This window comes from Rhinoderma darwinii, chromosome 4, assembly GCF_050947455.1.
Source record: "Rhinoderma darwinii isolate aRhiDar2 chromosome 4, aRhiDar2.hap1, whole genome shotgun sequence".
NCBI classification, from domain to species: Eukaryota; Metazoa; Chordata; class Amphibia; order Anura; family Rhinodermatidae; genus Rhinoderma; species Rhinoderma darwinii.
This window is the reverse complement of record NC_134690.1, coordinates 55,513,429-55,535,792: the sequence shown is the minus strand read 5'-3', so window position 1 is coordinate 55,535,792 and position 22,364 is coordinate 55,513,429. Positions and strand designations below refer to the sequence as shown.

General features: G+C 43.4%; 1 protein-coding gene across 3 annotated transcripts in view; it reads left to right on the top strand.

Moving 5' to 3' along the window:
• Positions 1 to 22,364, top strand: part of ASAP2 (ArfGAP with SH3 domain, ankyrin repeat and PH domain 2) — a 217,378-nt gene that overhangs the window by 78,661 nt on the left and 116,353 nt on the right. For all 3 annotated transcript variants that reach the window (XM_075861122.1, XM_075861123.1, XM_075861125.1), the window contains exon 3: positions 15,469 to 15,614. In XM_075861122.1, coding sequence (XP_075717237.1) covers positions 15,469 to 15,614 — 146 coding nt within the window. The remainder of the gene's footprint in view (positions 1 to 15,468; positions 15,615 to 22,364) is intronic.

The window sequence follows — 22,364 nt, the reverse complement described above, 5'->3', positions numbered from 1 at the left end:
AAATTTGATTATATCCTTTTATTTAATAGGAGCTGTGCAGGAGAATCTTCCATCATCGTATGGTTGTCTTGGCAGTTGTACCTCCGAGCGTGTCTCCATTCCCCAAGATTGGATATTGGCACAATATGGGGGTATACTGGGAATAGTGATCTAAGGGGGTTTAGAGTGGTTACAGGATAGTTATTTGCTAGGCAGTTGGGAAATGTGGGAGAGGGGAGAAAGGGGTTAAGCATGGGAGAGGGGAGAAAGGGGTTAAGCAGGGGAGAAAGGGGTTAAGCATGGGAGAGGGGAGAAAGGGGTTAAGCATGGGGCACTAGATAGCTGCAGTAAGGAGGGGGGAGGAAGGGGTTAAAGTGGTATTCCTATCTTGGTCATTTATCCACCGGATACTACGTGAAAAACAGGGTTGCCCTGACCCCTGTCCTGACGGCTGAGGTGGCCACTGACGGATTCCTTAGCTGTTCCTGTAACTGTCATAGGCAGCCTCTTTTCAATTCCTTCTATCAGGGGGGTTGGGGCCCTGTTCTCCACATAAGTGCGGGTCCCACTATCCTGTGGATATGTCATAAATGTCTCAGATAAGAAAATTGCTTTAAGTATGATGTAATGGAAAGCTGCAGTCAGGAAAGGGGACGAAGGGGTTAAGTATAAGGCACAGGATGGCTGCAGTGTGGCGGAACAAGAGGACCGTATAATAAAGGGTTGTACGGGATTAGAAAAACATGTCTGTTTTCTTCCAAATACAGCGCCACACCTATCCATAGATTGTTTTTGGTAGTACAGCTCAGCCCCATTCTTTTAGGTAGTTGGTCCTGCACTATACATAGGATATAAGGAGAATGGTAAGGGTATGTTCACATGCAGTGTTTTCAGATGTAATTCGGGCGTTTTATGCCCTTAAAAACGCCCCTAATACGCCTACAAACATCTGCCCATTGCTTGCAATGGGTTTTACGGTGTTCTGTTCCCACGAGCCTTAATTTTACGCGTCGCTGTCAAAATACGGTGCGTAAAAAGACTCCCGGGAAAAAGAAGTGCATGTCACTTCTTGGGACGTTTTTGGAGGCGTTTTTCATTGAAAAACGGCTCCTATAACGTCCGTAAAATACGCCGCGAAAAACGCGAGTTGCTACTAAAACGTCTGAAAATCAGGAGCTGTTTTCGCCTGAAACGTATCGTTTTTGGGCACGGCGTGTGAACATACCCTTAGGCTTTCAAGTTTGGCACGTAGAGAATATCACACACCACATGTAGCAACCTCAGCAATTTGCTTTTGTGTTATTTATTTATTACAGAATATATCCGCCCTTTTGATACAGTGCAGCGACATTGGACTTGTGCTCTACTGCTTGCGTAAGTACCAGTTGCCTGTAATTTTATATTTTTCTATTAAAGGGGTTGTCCAGGCACGGAGCGGTTTTTCATACTGATGACCTATCCACAGGATAGGTCACCAGTATATAATCGGTGGGGTTACGAAACCTGGATCCCCTCATCGATCACCCAACACCGGATGTTATGCAGTGGCTAGCGTGGGAAGCGGATGGCTCCGTACACTGTATAGCGGCCAATAGGAGCAATAGAGCTGCAGCACGGCCGCTATACCATGACCGGAGCCATCTGCTTCCGGCATGGGCAGCTGGAATAGCTGATCGGGGTGGGGTCCGGGTGTCAGACCCCCACCGATCCTGTGGATAGGTCATCAGTATGAAAAACACCCCGTTCCCGGACAACCCCTTTAATTAAAAGCCCTTCTCCGCTCCTGTCTCCGCAGCAAAGTATCTTTGGCACCTGGATGCTTTGTTCTGTTCATGGTATCTCTTAGCACTTGGCCATTTTGTCAGGTTATGTTCTATATCCACTGTCTTAGACATCTCCAGAATAACTCATTCATAGATAGATGACCCAGGGTTCTCCCCCTCACTGTCTAGACACTTCACTCCTAATCTGTCATTATCTGCGGCTGCGGGCATCTCGGCCCACACCGCTCCTCTCCAAACCTCTTTCAATAACGTTCATTTACATCTAATGAACGCGCATCAGCTCCGAGATGTCTTCTAACATTATACATCTCACAGGTGCACTCTCCAGACAGAATCCTCATGTCATTTTATAGCATTGACATTCGCACATTTTACTGCCAACCCTTACTCGCTCCTCGTATTGTGCCCTCATGCCAAGCATCGTCAGCTGCCCTGGATAATTGCCTCATTAAAATGTCTACTTGCCTGCTATTATTGTACGCTCTCCTACTAAACCACTGGGCCTTGCGACTGCAACATAATTGCCTAAAACAATAACTGATTTTCCCTTATTAGACTTGTTAAAACTGGCCAAAATGCAGATGGGGATTTGTCCTAATTGGTAATCGCGTTGCCGATAACATAAATAGGAATGTCATGACCAGGAGTGGGCTGCAAGGGAAGTGCATTCGCTCAGCACGTTACATTGTAATCAGGATTTATTGAATATTACACTTGGAAATCTTCTTTGGCCTCATGCACAAGGCCGTAGCTGCGTGCACGGTCTGTGATTACGGCACGGACGGGACGCAGAGTAACATCCGCGGGCTGGCCGCAATCACGGACCGTGCACACACAAGATGTACATTGACTTCAAGGATCTCGGACCGCAATTTCCGTCCGTAAAATCAAATTTCCTATTTTTATTGCGCTCCGGGCAATGCTTGGACCATGGAAACCAAGGTCATGTGCGTCGGCCCATTGGATAGAATGTGTCCTATATAATCCACAATTGCGGATAGTATGCGGCCGCAAATGCACGGTCGTACACACGATGCCTTTACTTGTGGTTGAGTTTTGGCAGAAATCCTACGGCTGATACAATAATGAGCTGTGTACAGTTGCGCTTTAGTTAAAGTGAATGTTTTAACTCCTTGTTGATTTTTAGGTCTAACATTCTGTTCTGATTAATTTCTTAATATATCTTTATAGCGGGCGGAACGCATATTTTTTTTTTTCGGAAACAGAGCTCCGAATCCACTCTTTAGGGCTTATTCAGACGAACGTAAAATACGCGCGTGCAACGCGCGTGATTTTCACGTGCGTTGCCCGTAGCTATATTAGTCAATGGGGCCGTGCAGACATGGCAGCGTTTTTTGCGCAGCGTTGCTCCGTTGCAAAAAACTCACGACATGTCCGTTGATTCAGCGTTTTCAACGCATCACGCACCCATTGAAGTCAATGGGTGCGTGAAAACCACGCATGTCGCACGGAAGCACTTCCGTGCGAACTGCGTGTTTGCGCAACAGCTGTCAAAAGGATGAATGTAAACAGAAAAGCACCACGTGCTTTTCTGTTTCCGAACATCCAAACGGAGTGTCTTTGCGATTAGCGAAGCCGGACAAGCGAACCGAACTTCACCGGGTTCGGCCGAACTCGGCAAAAAAATTATCGGTACGCGACGTCAGGAGATAGTCACTGTCCATGGTGCAGAAAGAGTTAAACTGTTTCAGCACCATGGACAGTGACTACCGATCCCAATAAACATGAACCTGTAAAAAAAAAAAAAGTTCTGACTTACCGATAACTCCCGGCGTCTTCCTCCAGTCTGACCTCCCGGGATGACAATTCAGGCCAAGTGACAGCTCCAGCCAATCACAGGCCAAGCACAGCCTGCAGCGGTCACATGGACTGGCGCGTCATCCAGGGAGGTGGGGCCCGATGTCGAGAGGCGCGTCACCAAGGCAACGGCCGGGAAGTTCTCGGTAAGTACGAACTTTTTCTTTTTTTCACAGCATTCACTGTCGAGGGTGCTGAAAGAGTTAGCTCTTTCAGCACCTTGGACAGTGACGGGCGTCGACTAGACTCATCTCTATGATGGCGGCTGCGCGAAAATCACGCAGCCGCGCATCAGACACGGATGACACACGCAGCTGTCAAATGGTGTTTGCGCGCGCAAAACGCTGCGTTGTTTGCGCGCGCAAAAACGCAACGCTCGTGTGAATCCGGCCTTAGACATATATAGTAAAATAATAAAGTTCTGGATGCCTTCAGCCACCACTAGGGGGAGGTTACTTCATACTGGTTTTTTTTTTTTGGTTTTTTTTATAATGGAGATCACTGTATCAACCCTCTGCATTAATCTCTTAAGCTCCCACTAGTGATGGCTGAAGGTGGTAAGAACTTTATCGTTTATCATTGAACTCTATGGGGGGAATATATTAACCCTTCATCAGTTTTCTGTCGCAGAAAAGCCGCAAGAGGGTCTTTTTACACTGCACTCGCATCTTTTACGAAAAAGGGGCAGGTTTTCACAACCGAGGCAAGGTCACAATGGGCCAATGAATTTATTATAATTTACGCCATAAAGCTGTCGTAAATTGAAGTGAAAATCTATACCAGTACCTAGTGGGTGTAGATTTCACTTTGTGGTTTGTAGCAAGGTGGAGGCCCGCGCCTGTACCTTGACCCCCACCCTCCCAATTTGGACTACCCCCAAACCCTTCTCCCCCTTTGGACAATTAAATATAGAAAAAAAAATAATGATCACCGCTCGTCTTTTCTCATCTCGTCCCCCTCAGGCTCCCTGCGGCAGCTCATACAAGGTCCTATGTGCGATAGAATGGGGAATTGATGGCGCACTGGCGCAGTCATTGCGCCACATGGCCAGTGGGATGATGCAACTGATTTATTACGAGGCGTGCGCCGCCTCAATTAATCTGTCGCAGCTTACTCAGAGCGGACATCTAAGACTTGCTAAGTAAATTTGCCCCTATGTCTATACAGGCATTAGGACTTTTGTGTTTTCATGCTGTAACGTTCCTGCAACTTTATTTTCGGAACATCAATTACTACTTTTATCTTCTGTTTTACTCGCCAATGTGCAACCAAAACCTAAGCTGGCCATACACCGGAGATATCAACTGCCTGTCAGATGGATGAGCTATCGATCGTGTGACTGCACTTTTGACCGATACAACAAGAAACATTTATAACGATACAAAGTCAAAAAATAAAGTCCAAAATGTTGGATCAAAAATGTTGACATTGTGGGTTAAATATTGTTTGCTCGAAGACATGGGACCAATTAATGGCAAACCATTGGGGAAACAATCGAAATCAACCATTTCAGCCATTATTTATTTCCTGTCCTTATCAAGTTTTTATTTTATAGCATTTGCATCTTTTTTATATATTTTGTTATAGCTGTGAGATCATTTCTGAGTGTTAGTCCTCTTTTGGTTTACTCATTGGTCAGAGACCCTTGAGAATTCTTGTTTTGCTTCTTACACACATTAAATATATTACTACCGCCGAAATTCTATTCATTTATGCAAGCACTTACATGTGTCAGGGATATGTCAGTCCCAGACTTGCAGCGTGAGGAATGCACTTGCATAAATTAGTCATCTTTAGCATTGCTCAACGCTACCACCCAGAACTACACGGCTTTCTTTAAATATTAAAGGGAACCTGTCACTATGAAAGGCTTGCGTTAGATTTTGGCATCCTTACACTGTCTTATCAAAGCTCAATTAGTAGGTACGGTTGCACATTACATTAATGTAGTTACATTAAATAACGAAGAGTGTTCAAAGAAGGGCGGGTCATGTGTGGGAATCTATTTTCCAGGCAGTTCAGGAGGCTTTTTATTGGGCACACTTGCGCCATCTAGTTTAGAATTATTAAAGGATTTGTCCCGGATTAGACAATAGTCTGCACTGCAGCCCCCTCCCCCCCGAAACCGTGCTGCTCTTGTCCATGGACGCGTGTGGTATTGGACCGCCTCCTTCAAGTGAATAAGGCTGAGCTGCAATACCACGCACTTTGTGTACAAGAGTGGCACTGTTTGTGGAAAAATAACTCTTTTAAATGTCTTCTTTTTTTTTTTTTTTTCAAATCCGAATACCTGTAAGGTGCCCTAACGGAAATGAGCATCTTCTGTTGGTTGGTTTAATTAAAGGAAGATGTTCTAGCGTGTCTTTTGATTTTATTATTTTTTATTGTCTTTTCGGTTTCTCTGGCAGTCTGCTACCACAGATATAAAATGATTGTCTGTGGAAAGATCATTTAGCTGACACTTAGGCTCGTGTGAATTAGGCCTATTTCACGTCCGTGTTACGCGTGTGAAAATAACGCACGTCACACTAGGGATGTCACGATACCAGAATTTGGACTTCGATACCAATACTTAGTTTATTGCGATTTCGATACTTTGCCAACAGTAATAAAAGAAAAAAAAAAGTTCTTCCATTTTCTGATGAGGCGCGAGGTGTGATGATGAATTTAACCTCCACGTGCCTCACATTAATAGTAATTAAGCCCATCATGTTTCTCAGCCATAATGGGTTAATGTGTGAGGTACATGATGGGGTTAATAACTATTAATGTGAGGCACATGGAGGTTAAATTCATCACACCTCGTGCCTCACATTAAGTGATAGAAAGCAGTTTTTAGTTTATTTTTTTTACAGCGTAGACATCATAAATGATGCAAAAAAAAATGGTTGTGCAGGTTATTACGGCCGCGCCAATACTGAATGTGAATATTTTATGTATTGAGACTTATTTGAATGTTTATTGTAAAAAAGGTGTATGTGTATTTTTTAAAAATTTAACATTACTTTGTTTTTACTTTATTTTTTAAATTTTAATGTACTGGCATATATCTATATTACAGTACATTAGCCTGTGTACTGATAGTACACAGGCAGTTGTTAGGGCATACTTAGGTATGTCCGAACAACAGGAAATATGGTAGGACAGCCCTGAGGTCCTATAATGGCTGTCTGGCCATATATGGTATGTCCCTCAATCGCGTCACAGGAGTTCCCTGTGACGCAATCCAAGTGGCATCCCCCCTTCTCATTTTCCCTTAATGCTGCAGTCTGCTGTGATCGCAGCATTCACGGGAATAACGGCGGAGATGAGAGGTTTCTCTGATCTCCGCCATTATAGAGCGGGGCTGCAGCTGTGTAATAGTCATTGCCCCGCTCCTGACAGGAAGTGCGTGCCGGCGCTGCAGTAATGGGCGGCAGTTTAGGCACTGAAGACAAAACATGGGGGTGTTTTGCAGTGCGCCCGCCATGTTCTGTCTTCAGTGCCGGCAATCATTAGTGCAGCGCCAGCCGCATCGCATCATCCTGGACTTGTTATCAGGACTTAGGAGCGCAGCAACGACTGTATCACACAGCGGCAGCCCCGCTCTCATACATTCATGTGTTACTATACTTAGCTGTGCGGCCGAAATAACGGTATCGAACCGTTTGGGGATGCAGAGTATCGAAACAGTATCGAAGTTTCTATGCATCGTGCATCCCTACGTCACACGGACCTATGTAAGTCAATGGGGCCATTCAAACATTCAGTGTTTTTCACGCAGAGTGTGGCCGCTGCAGGAAACTCACTGCATGTCCTATTCGTGTGCGTTTTTTGTGCCTCACGCACCTATAGAAGTCAATCGGTGCGTGAAAACCCCGGCCTCACACGGACGCACATCCGTGTGCTGTGCGTGATTCGCGCAATAGTTGCTAAAGAAATGATGAGAAAAAGAAAACTACCTCCTTCAGTTTATTTTGCTGACGTAAGAAAAGCATGACATACGCTGACCAGCACCACAGACAGATGTCACACGGAATTGCAATGCAGGAAAAACGCTGCGTTTTTTTATGCTCGCAAAAAAGGAAACGTTCGTGTGAATAAGGCCTTAGGGTGTCCGATTTGTTTGGATGAATACGGTGGATAGACTCCGTTCACACTGTGCGTTTTTGTTAGTTTTTAACATGCATTTTTTGGTTTTGGTAGATAAACTCGCATGTCTCTCAACGGGTGTTCATCAACCAAAACAAAAAAACCCATGTTAAAAAGGCACCGTGGCTGCATCAATCTATATTAAATGGCCGGCAGAATCCTCTTTTATCATCGGCAGAAAAACTTTTATAGTCTATGGGCAACTTTAGTTGTTCACATTACCACTATTCAGCATTAAAGGGGTATTCCAGCCTTTAAGAGTTTTTTATTTTTGTACCTGTACACTAGATAGGCGAATAATGGTACATCGGGTGGGGGGGGGGGGGTGCCCGACCGCTGTTTCCGTCAGCGTCAAATACTTTGAATGGAGCAGCATGCCCCATGCCCGGCCTCCGCTCCATTCCAACGCCTTCTTGCCTGCGGCTGGGGTGAACTGGGGACCAGGGTCCCCCCTTCTAGAGATTTGGTGGGGGTCCCCGATGCAGCGTTTTTCACCTATCCATTGGATAGGTGAAAAATGCTAAAGGCTTGAATACCCCTTTGCGGCAGCTACAAACCATCCTGGAAGCAGAAACTAAGCAACCTGAAATAACGAAGACCTTCTCCAATAACGAACCCCATTTAGAAAGGGATATGGAAAGTCCCAGGTATACAGCAAACAAAAAACAGGCAGCACTCAATAGTAATTAAGGTGGAAAAAATCAAGGGTACTTGATTCCTCTGAATACAGTATACAAAGCAGCCGTATCAAATAATTTAATAAAAACCTATTCGAAAGTTGCAGCGCGCACACACACACACACACACACACACACACACACACACACACACACACACACACACACACACACACACACACACACACACACACACACACTGACACTGACACTGACACTGACACTGACACTGACACTGACACTGACACTGACACTGACACTGAGTCTGTATCCGTTTTGTTGGTGCAACTTTCTAATATATATATAATATCAATCTCTCACACACTTTTACTATATGTATATATTTTTTGATTCTCAGTGTGTTTGGTGCAACTTTCTAATTGTGTTAAATTATTTGTTATGGCTGCTTTGTATACGTATTCAGGGCAGCAGTATCTTGCTCTGGATGCTGTATCCATCAGGTCAGCGGGACTGACGGGTTCAGTGTCAGCAGGTCCTGCCTGCCTCTGACACGCAGGATGCACCTGTAATCGATCACCTCTAAGTTATGAACTTAGAGGTGATCGGTAATCGCTCGATCCTGCGTGTCAGAGTAATTAGAAAGTTGCACCAAACACACTGACATTTTTATATATGATTATAAAATAAATAGCTTTCGAAGGTGTATATAGCTTTTAAGGTGCCCATATGTGTGACGGTTATGAAGACAATTGTCACTGATTTATGTTTGTTTCGAAAAACGATTGGTTCAGTTTCGTGAAAATTTGTTCCATCTTTCGGTACAGATTACAGTTGATAACGGTTTCCATTCTACAATTGTGAAGTGAAATCATATTACGGTAGCAGAGGTGAGGCTGTGACGACCGTATTTTTTTAAACAACAAGAATAATTTGTAGGTCAATATGACGCCTGCCCTTCCACCATTGAAGCTTCCCTGTATGGAAATTAGACGTGACCCAGAAGTGCAGCATAAAAGTGAGCACGTTTTCCGTGGTTCAGTTTCAGTGTGAATCCACATTAGAATTGGAAAATTGAGCGATCTGAGCCATTTCGAACTGAATGGTCATTAGTGATGAACTAGTCAGGGCCAGCATTTCAAAAACTGCCAACCTTTTGGGATTTTCTCATGCAACAATGTCGAGAGTATGTCAAGAATTATGTGATTGAGGTAAAACATGCATCGACAGGGGATCCTGTGAACCTCAACAACTCGGCGACAAAAGGGGTCATAGGAGGATGTCAATCCTTCTGATGAACATGCGGGCACAGTCAAGCAAACTGCAGCCGAATACAATGCTGGTGCTCCTACTAACGTGTCCGAACGCAAAAGTCGTTGCTCCTTAATAAAGATGGGCTAGAACAGCAGGTCACCAGTTTGAGTGCCATTGCGGTCTAAGGAAAACAGAATAGCAGGACTCCAGTGGGAGCAGTGGAAAAACATGGCTTGGTCAGATGAATCTGAAATTCAGATTTTGCACCATGCTGATTGGAGGGTCAGAATTTGGCGCAAACAGCATGAATGGATGAACTCTTCTTGTCAGATCTCAACAGTTCAGGCTGGTGGATGTCAATTAATAGTCTGGAGAATGTTTACTTGGCACACCCTGAGTTTTTGATACCTGGGATAGACGTTTGGACAGTAGGACTTGCCTAAGCATTGTGGTTGACCAAGTTCATTCCTTCATGGCGGATGTTTACCCTATGGCAGAAGGACAAATGGGCAACTGCGAGAAGCTATCCTGTCCGCATGGGCAATATTACTGCAGAAGGATTTTTAACACCTAGTGCAATCCATGCCACGATGATTTGCTGTGGTTCTGAAGGCGAAAGGAAGTTAAACGTGCTACTAGATGGGTGTCTCTAATAAATTAGCTTTTCAGTGTAGGTATCATTACCAGTCCTATATTGTGTATACCTAAAGTCAGTCCAAAGTCTGTGAAGGCCCCTGGGCAAGCATGACTTTTTTTTTAATTTTTTTTATTTTGGAAGGAGGAAAGAGTAATACTTTTGGAGTACTGAACCAATACCCATGCCTTATAGTGCATTTAGTGCTAAATAACCATACCATACAATGATCCTATAATGTCATACATTGCCTTTATTAGTGTTGTATAGCAAATGCACAACAGTGTCAAAGTGCTAAAATATTAGTTTTCGAATAATAGGTTCCTAAATAATAGCACAGTGAGGCCATTATGTCAATTTAGACCATTGTGGTGGGGGACCTGGGGCAATTGCCTCCTTTTTTTTGATGCTTTAATCTAGACATGTAGTTCTCTTCCCTGTCATATAAAATATGCTTCATGAAAATATATTCATCTGTGCCTCCCGGGAGATGAAAATGAGTTGTTTATTTCAGTCAACTCTGATCTTGAGAGTAGGGATTTGATTGAAGATCCGGTATGTTTTTTTTTCTTTTTAATCTTTCCTTCGCTCATTCTTGTAAGTGATTTTCTGTCTCTGCAATAAATTACAAATTATGGTTTATGTGTTTGTGTGTCAGTCAGTGTTATGTAGAGACGTTACTGCAAATCTCGTGGAAATACCGGCTTTCATCATCGTGTCTCAACTTTAATATCTTTATACGAGTACACTGTGCACTGACCTTCAGGAGACTTTTTGGTTTATTGATCTTCCTTGGTTGCCCTGTGTTTTTTTTATTTTATTTTTTGTTACTTAAATATTCTGTCTGTCTGTTGATTTATGTCTGCTAGTCAAAGTTGTTCTCCGCTTTGGACAATCCCTACTTGTTAGAAGGGTCCTTTGGCAAAAAAATCACAATGTGTCCCCCTGCTGGGACCCCCAGCGATTAGCTGTAATCTGTGGGGAAACCTGACAGTAAATGCTCAATTTCCCTGCAGCGCCACCACAGGGGAAATTCAGCATTACACAGTACCCATTCATATCAATGGGTTGTCTATGTAATGCAGGACAGGGCCATCCTCCAGCGTGTGAGACTCTTCATAACTGCTCTCCACTCTGGCCAGGTGGTGGAGACCCCCTCTATTAAAGAGTCTCTGTCACCACATTATAAGTGCCCTGTCTCCTACATAAGGAGATCGGCTCTATAATGTAGGTGACAGTAATGCTTTTTATTTAAAAAAACGATCTATTTTGACCACTTTATTAGCGTTTTTAGATTTATGCTAATGAGTTGCTTAATGCCCAAGTGGGCGTATTTTCACTTTAGACCAAGTGGGTGTTGTACAGGGGAGTGCATGACGCTGACCAATCAGCATCATGCACTCCTCTCCATTCATTTACACAGCGCATAGGGATCCTGCTAGATCCTTATGTGCTGTCTTATACTAACACATTAACAATACTGAAGTGTTTAGACAGTGAATAGACATTCCACGGGATGTCTATTCACAATCCCTGCACTTCGTTACTCTGTCTGTGGTAGTTACAGCAGAGGAAGCGTGATCTCGTTGTAACCTGTCATTTACCGCGTAATCTCGCGAGATTATGCGTCCTCTGCTGTAACTACCACAGACAGAGTAACGAAGTGCAGAGTTTGTGAATCGACATCCCGTGGAATGTCTATTCACTGTCTAAACTCTTCAGTATTGTTAATGTGTTAGTATAAGGGTATGTGCACACACACTATTTACGTCCGTAATTGACGGACGTATTTCGGCCGCAAGTCCCGGACCGAACACAGTGCAAGGAGCCGGGCTCCTAGCATCATACTTATGTACGACGCTAGGAGTCCCTGCCTCTCCGTGGAACTACTGTCCTGTACTGAAAACATGATTACAGTACGGGACAGTTGTCCTGCAGAGAGGCAGGGACTCCTAGCAGCGTATATAACTATGATGCTAGGAGCCCGGCTCCCTGCACTGTGTTCGGTCCGGTACCTGCGGCCGAAATACGTCCGTCAATTACGGACGTAATTAGTGTGTGTGCACATACCCTAAGACAGCACATAAGGATCTAACAGGATCCCTATGCGCTGTGTAAATGAATGGAGAGGAGTGCATGATGCTGATTGGTCACTGATTGGTCAGCGTCATGCACTCCCCTGTACAACACCCACTTGGTCTAAAGTGAAAATACGCCCACTTGGGCATTAAGCAACTCATTAGCATAAATCTAAAAACGCTAATAAAGTGGTAAAAATAGATCGTTTTTTTAAATAAAAAGCATTACTGTCACACATTATAGCGCCGATCTCCTTATGTAGGAGATAGGGCACTTATAATGTGGTGACAGAGCCTCTTTAACTCAGAATTCCCATATGATATATAAAAATGTGTTTTCTAAACTGGAGTACCTCTTTAAGAATCTCTGTCACCACATTATAAGTGCCCTATCTCCTACATAATGTGATCGGCGCTGAAATGTAGATAACACTATTTTTTATTTTTAAAAACTATCATTTTTGAGGAAGTTAGGAGCAATTTTAGATTTATGCTAATTACTATCTTAATGCCCAACTGGGCGTTTTTTAACTTTTGACGAAGTGGGCGTTGTAAAGAGAAGTTCTATACACAAGAATACAGAGTCTGAAGCCAATTTATATCAAACTGTATAACAGTTCACCAGGTGCACCAGAGATCACCTTTATGGGTAAGAACACTTTACTTATCTAATTCTTATTTAATGCATGGTCTACATCTATTTCTCTATTACAACACTTTTATTGCTGGACGTTGCATGTCCTGCATATTAATGAGCACTTATATAGATTTAGATTACTGATACTCCATACAAGTGTTACCCTTGCAGTTGCCCATACAATAGGGATTGACATTTCTGGTTGTCTTGGTGTTTTTCTGTGTTTATTATACATAGCGTTTCTCCTGTCATATACCTTTTTAACAGGTTTGTTGTTTTGTATATTTAAATAAAGTTGTTATACAGTTTTATATAAATTGGCTTCAGACTCTGTATTCTTGTGTATAGATGTATCTATTATAGAGTTGCCTAATCATTATAGAAGGGAGGATGTTCTTTTAGAACAGTACCTAGCCCAGTATTACTCTTGTATCTGGAGGTTATTAATTACAGTTGTAAAGAGAAGTGTATGACGCTGACCAATCATGGTCATACACGTCTCTCCGTTCATGTCCATTTGTACTCAGCACAGCGTGATCTAGCGAGATCATGCTGTGCTGTCACATACACCCACATTAACTTTACTGAAGTGTCTTGAAAGTGAATAGTCATCATCTCCAGCCAGGACGCAATATCTATTCAGACTCCCGACACTTTGGTAATGTTTGTATGGGACTTAATTGCTACACAGCGTGATCTCGCGAGATCACGCTATGAATGACAGCAGTAGCGTGATCTTGCAGCAATTAAGTCCCACATAAACTTTACCGACGTGTCGGGAGTGTGAATAGATATTGCGTTCTGGCTGGAGGTGATGTCTATTCACTGTCGAGACACTTCAGTAAAGTTGATGTGGGTGTATGTGACAGCACAGCGTGATCTTGCGACATCACGCTGTGTTGTGAATACTAATGGACGTGAATGGAGAGAAGTGTATGACGCTGATTGGTCTTCGTCACACTCCTTTTTACAACGCCCACTTGGTCAAAACTTAAAAAACGCCCAGTTGGGCATTAAGAAAGTAATTAGCATAAATCTAAAATTGCTCATAACTTCCTCAAAAATTATAGCTTTTCAAAATAAAAAACACTTATCTACATTACAGCGCCGATCACGTTATGTAGGGAATAGGGCACTTATAATGTAGTGACAGAGCCTCTTTAAGTGCTATGAGATAGCTTACATTTAGAACGTTACAGTGCTCTCATTGCGCTGGGAGGAAGGAGTGTGGCATATTCATGAGCTGCCGCTCTCCCTGCCTAGCTGGCAATGATTGAAAGCTGTCAAACATCGCTGGGCGGGGGAAGCGGCAGCTCGTGAATGCGCCGGACTCTCACTCGCTATCAGACATAAGTGACAGACCACTATAATCAGTGTGTCTGTCACTACTTTTCGCTGCTTTCAGAGAGGGCAGCATAAAGTAACTGACCGGTTCCCTTTAAGGGACAGGGCTTCTCCTTACATGGTTTCAACTGATGGAGCTGTTCCTTCTGCTGAAGCAAGCTGCTTCCCAGCCAGAGGCAAGACACCCTAACAAAACCCCTTTTCCCAAGCTATTGCTCATATGTTCTAAAGTATGAAGAGGTAGGCATTGAGGACTCCAGGGAAAAAATTTCCGGTACATTGCTGGAACGTGTTTAACACCGCATGGCTGCTTCTAGTGCGAGTAGGTATTCTTAGGCTTTCCAAGGATTTGAGATCTCAACCAAAACACCAGATCTTATATTGTTTTCTTCAACTATTGGCCAACAACCAGTTAGTCTCATGTCCATAGCCAGCTTTAGGGTGATGCAATACACTTTAATGCCTACGAATTACATAATATAGCTCTGATCTCTGGTACAGTATTTACAGAGCATTCATATGCGGTCCATACAGTCATAATTCTACGTTCGTTGAAATCTTGATGTATATATGTCTGCAGAACACACTATTTGGATGTTTGCATCTAAATTAAAAGAGTAAAGAAAACCCGTTTTCAAAATAACCTTTCAAGGAATTGATCTAGTCGGTCCCCTATGCAGGACTCACATCTATCAACTAGAGAGTGCGTAAGAAGAGCGTCCATCACTTTGAAGGAACCAGCATGTCCGCGCTTTGATTTTAATGGGCACTTTGTAATGCTTCATTTCACCTGTGGTGGCACTGCAGGGGAATTGAATACTTGTGTTCCCACACAGATTACAGCTGATTGCTGGGGATCCCAGCAGCAAGATACCCTGTGGTCAATGTATTGTAATAGTACCCTTCTAAGAGAATTGAATTGTCCAAAGTGGAGAACCCATTTAAGAACTTCACCCATCTACAGCCTAGGTCCCTGAGATCATTGCTTGAGTAACAAATTTTAGAACATTGTATAGTTATGAAAGGGGGCACCAGATATGTGAGCCTTATGTCCTAAAATATGTAAAAAAAAAATTTGTTTGTTTTTCAGTTTTCTTTCCTCTTTGGCTTTCTTGACTATGTCATAAGGGACTGTGTGCTCAGACCTTAATGGATGTTTTTTCTCTCTTTAAAGCCCACGTAGAGAATGAAGAGCAGTATACCCAAGCACTGGAAAAATTTGGAAGCAGCTGTGTATGTAGAGATGACCCGGATTTGGGCACAGCCTTCCTGAAATTCTCCGTCTTCACCAAGGAACTCACTGCACTTTTTAAGAATCTGGTAAGACAGATTTTTTTTTTGATTTTTTTTTTTAAGTATATCTAATATTTTTCCTCTTGTGCTGATCAGGATCCTGTAACTAGTCCTGTGTATATGTATTCAATTCCATACCGAGACTTGTATCATGTGATATAGTCCTAGTTTGACAACCTTTTTGTTTTGCTGTTGTGCACCCATTCACTCCAAGAGCCATATGTGACTTCAACTTCCAGCATAGAACCCATCTTTGTCGTAGGTGGGGGTTATCTAATTGATATGGATTTTTGGTGCATGGGAGTTTTTTTTTTTTCGGGACCACATACTAAATGACCTATTGCCATGGGGCTTGGACCAGTAGAAATCATTGCTTACAGCCCATTGGAGTTTGCTAGAGTTTTACTTACTTTCTTTTATTATTCTATTTATAAGAAGTGCAAAGAACGTTAAATGCCAACGAGGAGTTCTGTGACTCTCTGCGGCTTCATGCTTTTATTCATATAGCCACATACAGATGTCTCTTTCCGCGTTTTTTACGCTTTCTGGAATTGTGCCAATAGAGAGAACACGTCTCGCTGCTTACTCTTTACACACACGTTAATAAAGTGGAGGGATGCTGGTTACAATAATGAACATGGACAACCTGGCTCTCGTTCACTTGTCATGTGTGCTGCTTTGTAAATGTGTAGACTGGCGCTCTGTAGGGTTCACTGAAATAACACGGCATGTGGGCGCTCGACTGCGGCTTCCCTTTATCCCATTCAGCTGGTAAAGCATTCACAAATATAATGAATGGCTCGAAGTGGGATATTTAATTTCATGTGAAGAAATCATGCTGGGAATCTGGGGAAAATACAAAATAAAAAATCTTTTAAAGCTGCTGAAGAATTTTTAGAATATGAGACTATGCTTTGTTATTGTCTTTGATTAACAGTAATATATGCGCATGATTAAGACCTATAGCAGTAGAAAAAAAACCAGATAACCTATGATAGCCACTCTGACTTATTTCCTTAAAAATAATTTATTTTCACCTTTTAAAACTTTTAGCAAAAACAAAAAAAAAACCTCCACACATATGTAAGAGAAGTACAAAGGATACTCCTACTTTTGATTGACAGCTCCTCTCCTTCCCCCAGCACACACGAAATCCCGTGCTTGCTCATCAATGTTCTGGTGCGTGTGCACAATAGCGGCGCAGTAGCTAGATTCGAGGCCCAGACGAAGCAGGGAAGGGTATCAGACAATACATTACAGGCGTGTTGTGCGCTGTATCAGATAATGTTTCGACATTCAGGGCGGTCCAGTTTTCAGCGGTGGGTGGGCATAAGAAGGAGAGTCCAATAGGTGAAATTCTGGTAACCGGTTTCCTTTAAATATTAAATCCGATTAATATTGATCTGTGACCACTCGATAGCTCAGCGATTTAGTGCTATATATTTAGCTGGTTAACATCTGTATTCATGCCATCCGCAGATCAGGCCTTCTAGTATCGGGCTGAATAAAGCAGGAAGGCGGCATATCTATCTAGTGGCATGTCCACTAAAGTGTTCGCCCGTGAGTTGGCTTGGTCGGAGTGGGACATGAAGAGCCCAGCATTTCTAGGTCATGTGACTTGCCATCTGACATTGAGAGACGAAGGCTGAGTTCAGACATCGCAGATTTGTTGCAGATTTTACCCTTTGCAATGCAAAAGGGTAAGATCTGAGTCAAATCTGAATCTAAGGCAGAATTCACACGTTGCGGATTTGTTGCAGATTTGACTCAGATCTTACCCTTTTACACTGCAAAGGGTAAAATCTGCAACAAATCTGCAATGTGTGAATTCTGCCTTAGATTCATTGTATGAATGGATGATATGCATCTAAACTTTGATGTCATGCTTCTCTCGCTATGTAAGATGGCATACTTTTGGCTGTACTTTACGGTAAACTTTTGCCGTAACTGGTATTGAAACTGCATTTTCTTTTTGTATATTCAACGCTTGCCAGTGTTTTTCTTACGTGTAACCATTGTACTTTCCAAACACACATGTGCAGGTGGGTTTTTTTCTTTTAAGGAAATAAGCCGTTGTCTATCAAATTTTTTAATACATAATAAAAAATATATATATTCATAAATAAAACCGCTAACTAAATATTCTAAGCGCATAAATGATCCCATATAGACTGTGTGTAAAATGTCCAAGACCGTTGTCTTTATGAACCTCCATTATGTGTCCCAATGCAGGACCACTGATGCTCTTCCACTACACAGGACAATTCTGACACACTATGGCAGCTGTGTCGGATTGGTTTTCAATTGGATCCTGATGGGCCTCGTGGACGTTTAATGTGTCTGTCTGGTTTCAGCAGGTTTTACATCCAGAATAGTGGTGCAGACTGTTCATTTTTTGCTGGAACCCCTGGTGGAAAATGTAAAACGAAGGTGTGAACCGAGACTGCAGACTAAGACCTCATGCACATGACCGTAGCCATGTGCACAGCCGTGATTTTCGGGTTGGCCCGGGGCGGAGAGTCACCCGCGAGCTGTCCGCAAATCGTTGGCCGTGCACATGGCCGCGTCCATTATTTCCTATGAGCCTGGACCATGCACGGACTGTGGAAACCACGGTCGTGTGCATGGCCCCATAGGAATGAATGGAGCCGCAATTCTCCCGTGGACTTTCGGGGAAATTGCGCCCGCAAAAGCACGTCCGTGTGCATGGGACAAAAGACCCTGTTCACACTGAGTTTTTTTGCCTCAAAACCTATTCAGGAATTTTCAGGCAGATTTTGACCTGCCTGTACTTTCTTGCTGCAGTCTTTTTCAGCCGTGGCCACTGAGCGCCACGGGCAAAAACAGCTTCCTCGGCTTCCCGTTGATTTCAATTGGAGGTTGGAGGCGGAAAACAACAAGAAAGAGCATGCTGCTTTTTTTTTTTACCTCAAGCGGTTAAAAGCCAATGAGAGACTGTTTTGGTGCCAGAATCAGCGTAAAAAAAACTCAATGTGAACCGGGCCTAACACAGAGGTCAAGAGGGGGAAGAGAGCAGGAAGTACTTTTATTTCAATTAAAGGAGTTGTCAAGGATTACAACATGGCTTCTTTCTTCCACAAACAGCACCACAACTGTCCACAGGTTGTGTGTGGTATTGCAGCTCAGCCCCATTCTCTTCAAAGGAGCTGAGCTGCAATACCAGCCACATCCTATGGATGGCCGTGGTGTTATTTTTGGAACAAAGCAGCTATGATTTTCTATTCCTTAACCCCTTCCCCCTGCTGGCATTCTGGGCCCTAATGCCCAAGCCATTTTTTAAATTTTTCCATTGTCACATTCGAAGAGCTGTAACTTTTTTTATTTTTGCGTCGGCATAGCTGTATAAGGTCTTGTTTTTTGCGGGACGACTTGCAGTTTTTATTGGTACCATTTGAGAGTAGATGCGACTTTTTGATCACTTTTTATCACATTTTTTTAAAGTCAGGATTAACAGAAAACAGCAATTTTTCCATTGTTTTTTATTTTATTTTTTACGGCGTTCACAGTGCGGGTTAAATAATGTAACAGCTTTATAGTCGGGGTCGTTACGGACGCGGCGATACCAAATATGTGTAACTTTTTTGCTTTATTGTAGTTTTTTAATAGCAAAGCATTTTGTAAGGGGAAAAAGTGGGTTTTTCATTTATTTTTTTTTGACTTTTTTTTTTTTATTAAACTTTTTTTACTTTTATACTAGTCCCACTAGGGGACTTCACTATCCTCCGATCGCTATTATAATACACTGCAATACTTTTGTATTGCAGTGTATTACTGCCTGTCCGTTTAAAACGGACAGGCATCTGCTAGGTCATGCCTGCGGCATGATCTAGCAGGCATTCGCTCCAGGCAGACCTGGGGGCCTTTATTAGACCCCCGGCTGCCATAGAAGACACAGACACTCGGCGATTTTATCGCCGGGTGTCGGTGGGAGAGAGAGGGAGCTCCCTCCCTCTCTCCAAAACCACTAGGATGCGGTGCTCGCTATTGTGCACCGCATCTGAAGGGTTAAACGGGTGAGATCGATACTAATATCGATCTCACCCGGCAGAGCAGGGACGCTCCCAGCCCTCAGCTGCCTCTGGCAGCTGAGAGCAGGGAGATTTCACGGCTCCCTGCTCTGTTTACTTTATTCTACAGCAGCGCCGTGGAATAGCGGCGCTGTAGAATAAAGCCCATTAATGACCGCCGTGAAAAGGCTAATCGGCGGTCATTAAGGGGTTAAAAACCCTTTACAGGGTTTTTCCCACAACGGACATTTGTCACCTATCCACAGTATAGGTGAAAAGTGTAGGATACCTGTGGGCCCCACCACTGGGACCTCCATCGATCAATAAAAACGTGGGTTCCGACCCTTGTTCCTTTTTTCTGCACGATCGCAGTGAGGATTGTTTTGAATAAAGCAGCGGTCGTGCATTTGCGCTGCCACTCGATTCAATGTCGGAGGCTGATGTAAATAGCTGAGCACTGTACTCGCCTGTCACCGTCGGCCCCATGGGTATTGACTGGAGCGGCAGCGAACGGCACAAACGCTGCTTTATTCAAAATGCTCGTTAAGCAATTTATACATTTATCACTTATCCTGTTGATAGGTGAAAAAATTTCAATTGTGGGAAAACCCCTTTAAGACATGCTTGGTAACTGGTTGACTGACAAAAAACAGTTGCCCACAACCTTCAAAATGGTTAACCAAAGTTGCAATTTTGTGATCCCAATAGGAAGTACAGCTCTAGAGCATAAACTGCTGCTCTGACAAGTAAAAAGTTGAACTTGTTTTGGTGTATCAAGGCCCAAGTATCAGAAATGTATTTATGAAAATGTTCTTACTTGGTGGTTTGGTATTTTTTTTGTTTTTTTTTTGTTCCCCTTCATTATTTTTTTCTGCATTTAAAACGTGTTTTGGGCTAGAGGAAACCGTTTGTAGGACATTATAATCTCCATTTAGTGAAATAACGGTGCGATCATTTAAAACAAACAACAAAATGTAAAACCCGTGCACCATAGACATTTTTTTGTTTTATATTTTTATTCGTTGGCACCTGTTTCTGTGTGAACCTAGCCAGTGTTAATCCCTCACAACACGGGTAATGTTATTCAGACCTGTCTGTGTTGTTGTAGCTTCGGCCAAGTTCTAGCTGGGTAAAAGCCGACCTGCACAGGCTATAAAGCCCTCGTCCCTGTGGTGTTCCCTCTGATCCCCGGCCGCTCTTGTTTGGTCTGTTGTAATTGGCAGGCAGGGCAGTCACTGACAGGTGCAAACAGTAATTGACATCAGATTGGCTGCCCAGCACTAGATTCCTGCGGTGAAGCAGACTGGAGGGAGGGGGCTCTTATTGAAATGTCTGAGGGTTATTTGAAGTTGTGAAGTGCATTTGTTGATGTTAAAGCTACAGGTTTACCTGAGTAAGCAAAATGTGGAGCGTGCGAGACCGAGGACCGAACGCCAGGCTAATGAATGCATTTCCACCTAAAATTAAAACCATTACCAATATAAAAAAAACCTTAAAGCGTACCTGACTTTTCAGGTGACTTTTCAGAATAAGCTGTCATATGTGTGTACGTGAGGAATAACTATTTCTAGCCGTTATATGACTTGTACCATGAATTTTTAGTAGTTTTCCCCTGTGCAGGCTCGATCTCGAATTCTCAGTTTTCTCGGAGCTAGTGGGCAAAGCCTAAGGCTGGGTTCACATGAGCACATTAACGTCCGTAATGGACGGACGTATTTCGGCCGGAAGTCCCGGACCGAACTCAGTGCAGGGAGCCGGGCTCCTAGCATCATAGTTATGTACGACGCTAGGAGTCCCTGCCTCTCCGTGGAACTACTGTCCCGTACTGAAAACATGATTACAGTACGGGACAGTTGTCCTGCAGCAAGGCAGGGACTCCTAGCATCGTACATAACTATGATGCTAGGAGCCCGGCTCCCTGCACTGAGTTCGGTCCGGGACTTCCGCCCGAAAAACGTCCGTCTATTACGGACGTTAATGTGCTCGTGTGAACCCAGCCTTACTGCTATGTCTTCTATACACTGCACACATAGAAGAGGTGAATCTATCTATCTATCTATCTATCTATCTATCTATCTATCTATCTATCTATCTTGTATACTTGGGAAAGGCTCTAGTGAACGGAGCTGAAACATTGCACGGGCAATAAAGTACCCATTTATTGAGTTGCTGCTCCTTTTTCAGGTTTCTGTGTATTTGGGACTTTGGTCTGTCCCTCAGAGCTTGCACCCATACGCTGCCTGTGCTGCTTCAAATAGCCATGTCTCGGGCTGTGGACCACCTAGAACAGCAGTTCTAAAGATTCTAATCTTACATATGACACCAGGATCGCAGTTCTAGCTGTGACACAACCGGAGATATCGCTAGTTGAATACACAGTCGGGAATGGAAGCTGTATACTATATGATCGACTTACCTGCAAACGCTGATGCTGCTGCAGAATCATCTGTAGCCTCTGGTGCCGATGTGGCCGACACGATGCAGGACCTGTGAGTGACGTCACAGATCTGCACTGCCAGAAGCTGGGCGTTGTGAAGAGAAGTGGATGATACTTCTCGTCAGAGCGCCCAGCTAGTAAAAGTAGTAAACACGCCCAGATGTACGCACATAATACACGCCCAGTTGTACTTTTGCAAGCCTCATTTGCATAAATACAAAAATGGTCATAACTTGGCCAAAAATGCTAGTTTTTTAAAAATAAAAACGTTACTGTAATCTACATTGCAGCGCCTATCTGCTGCAATAGCAG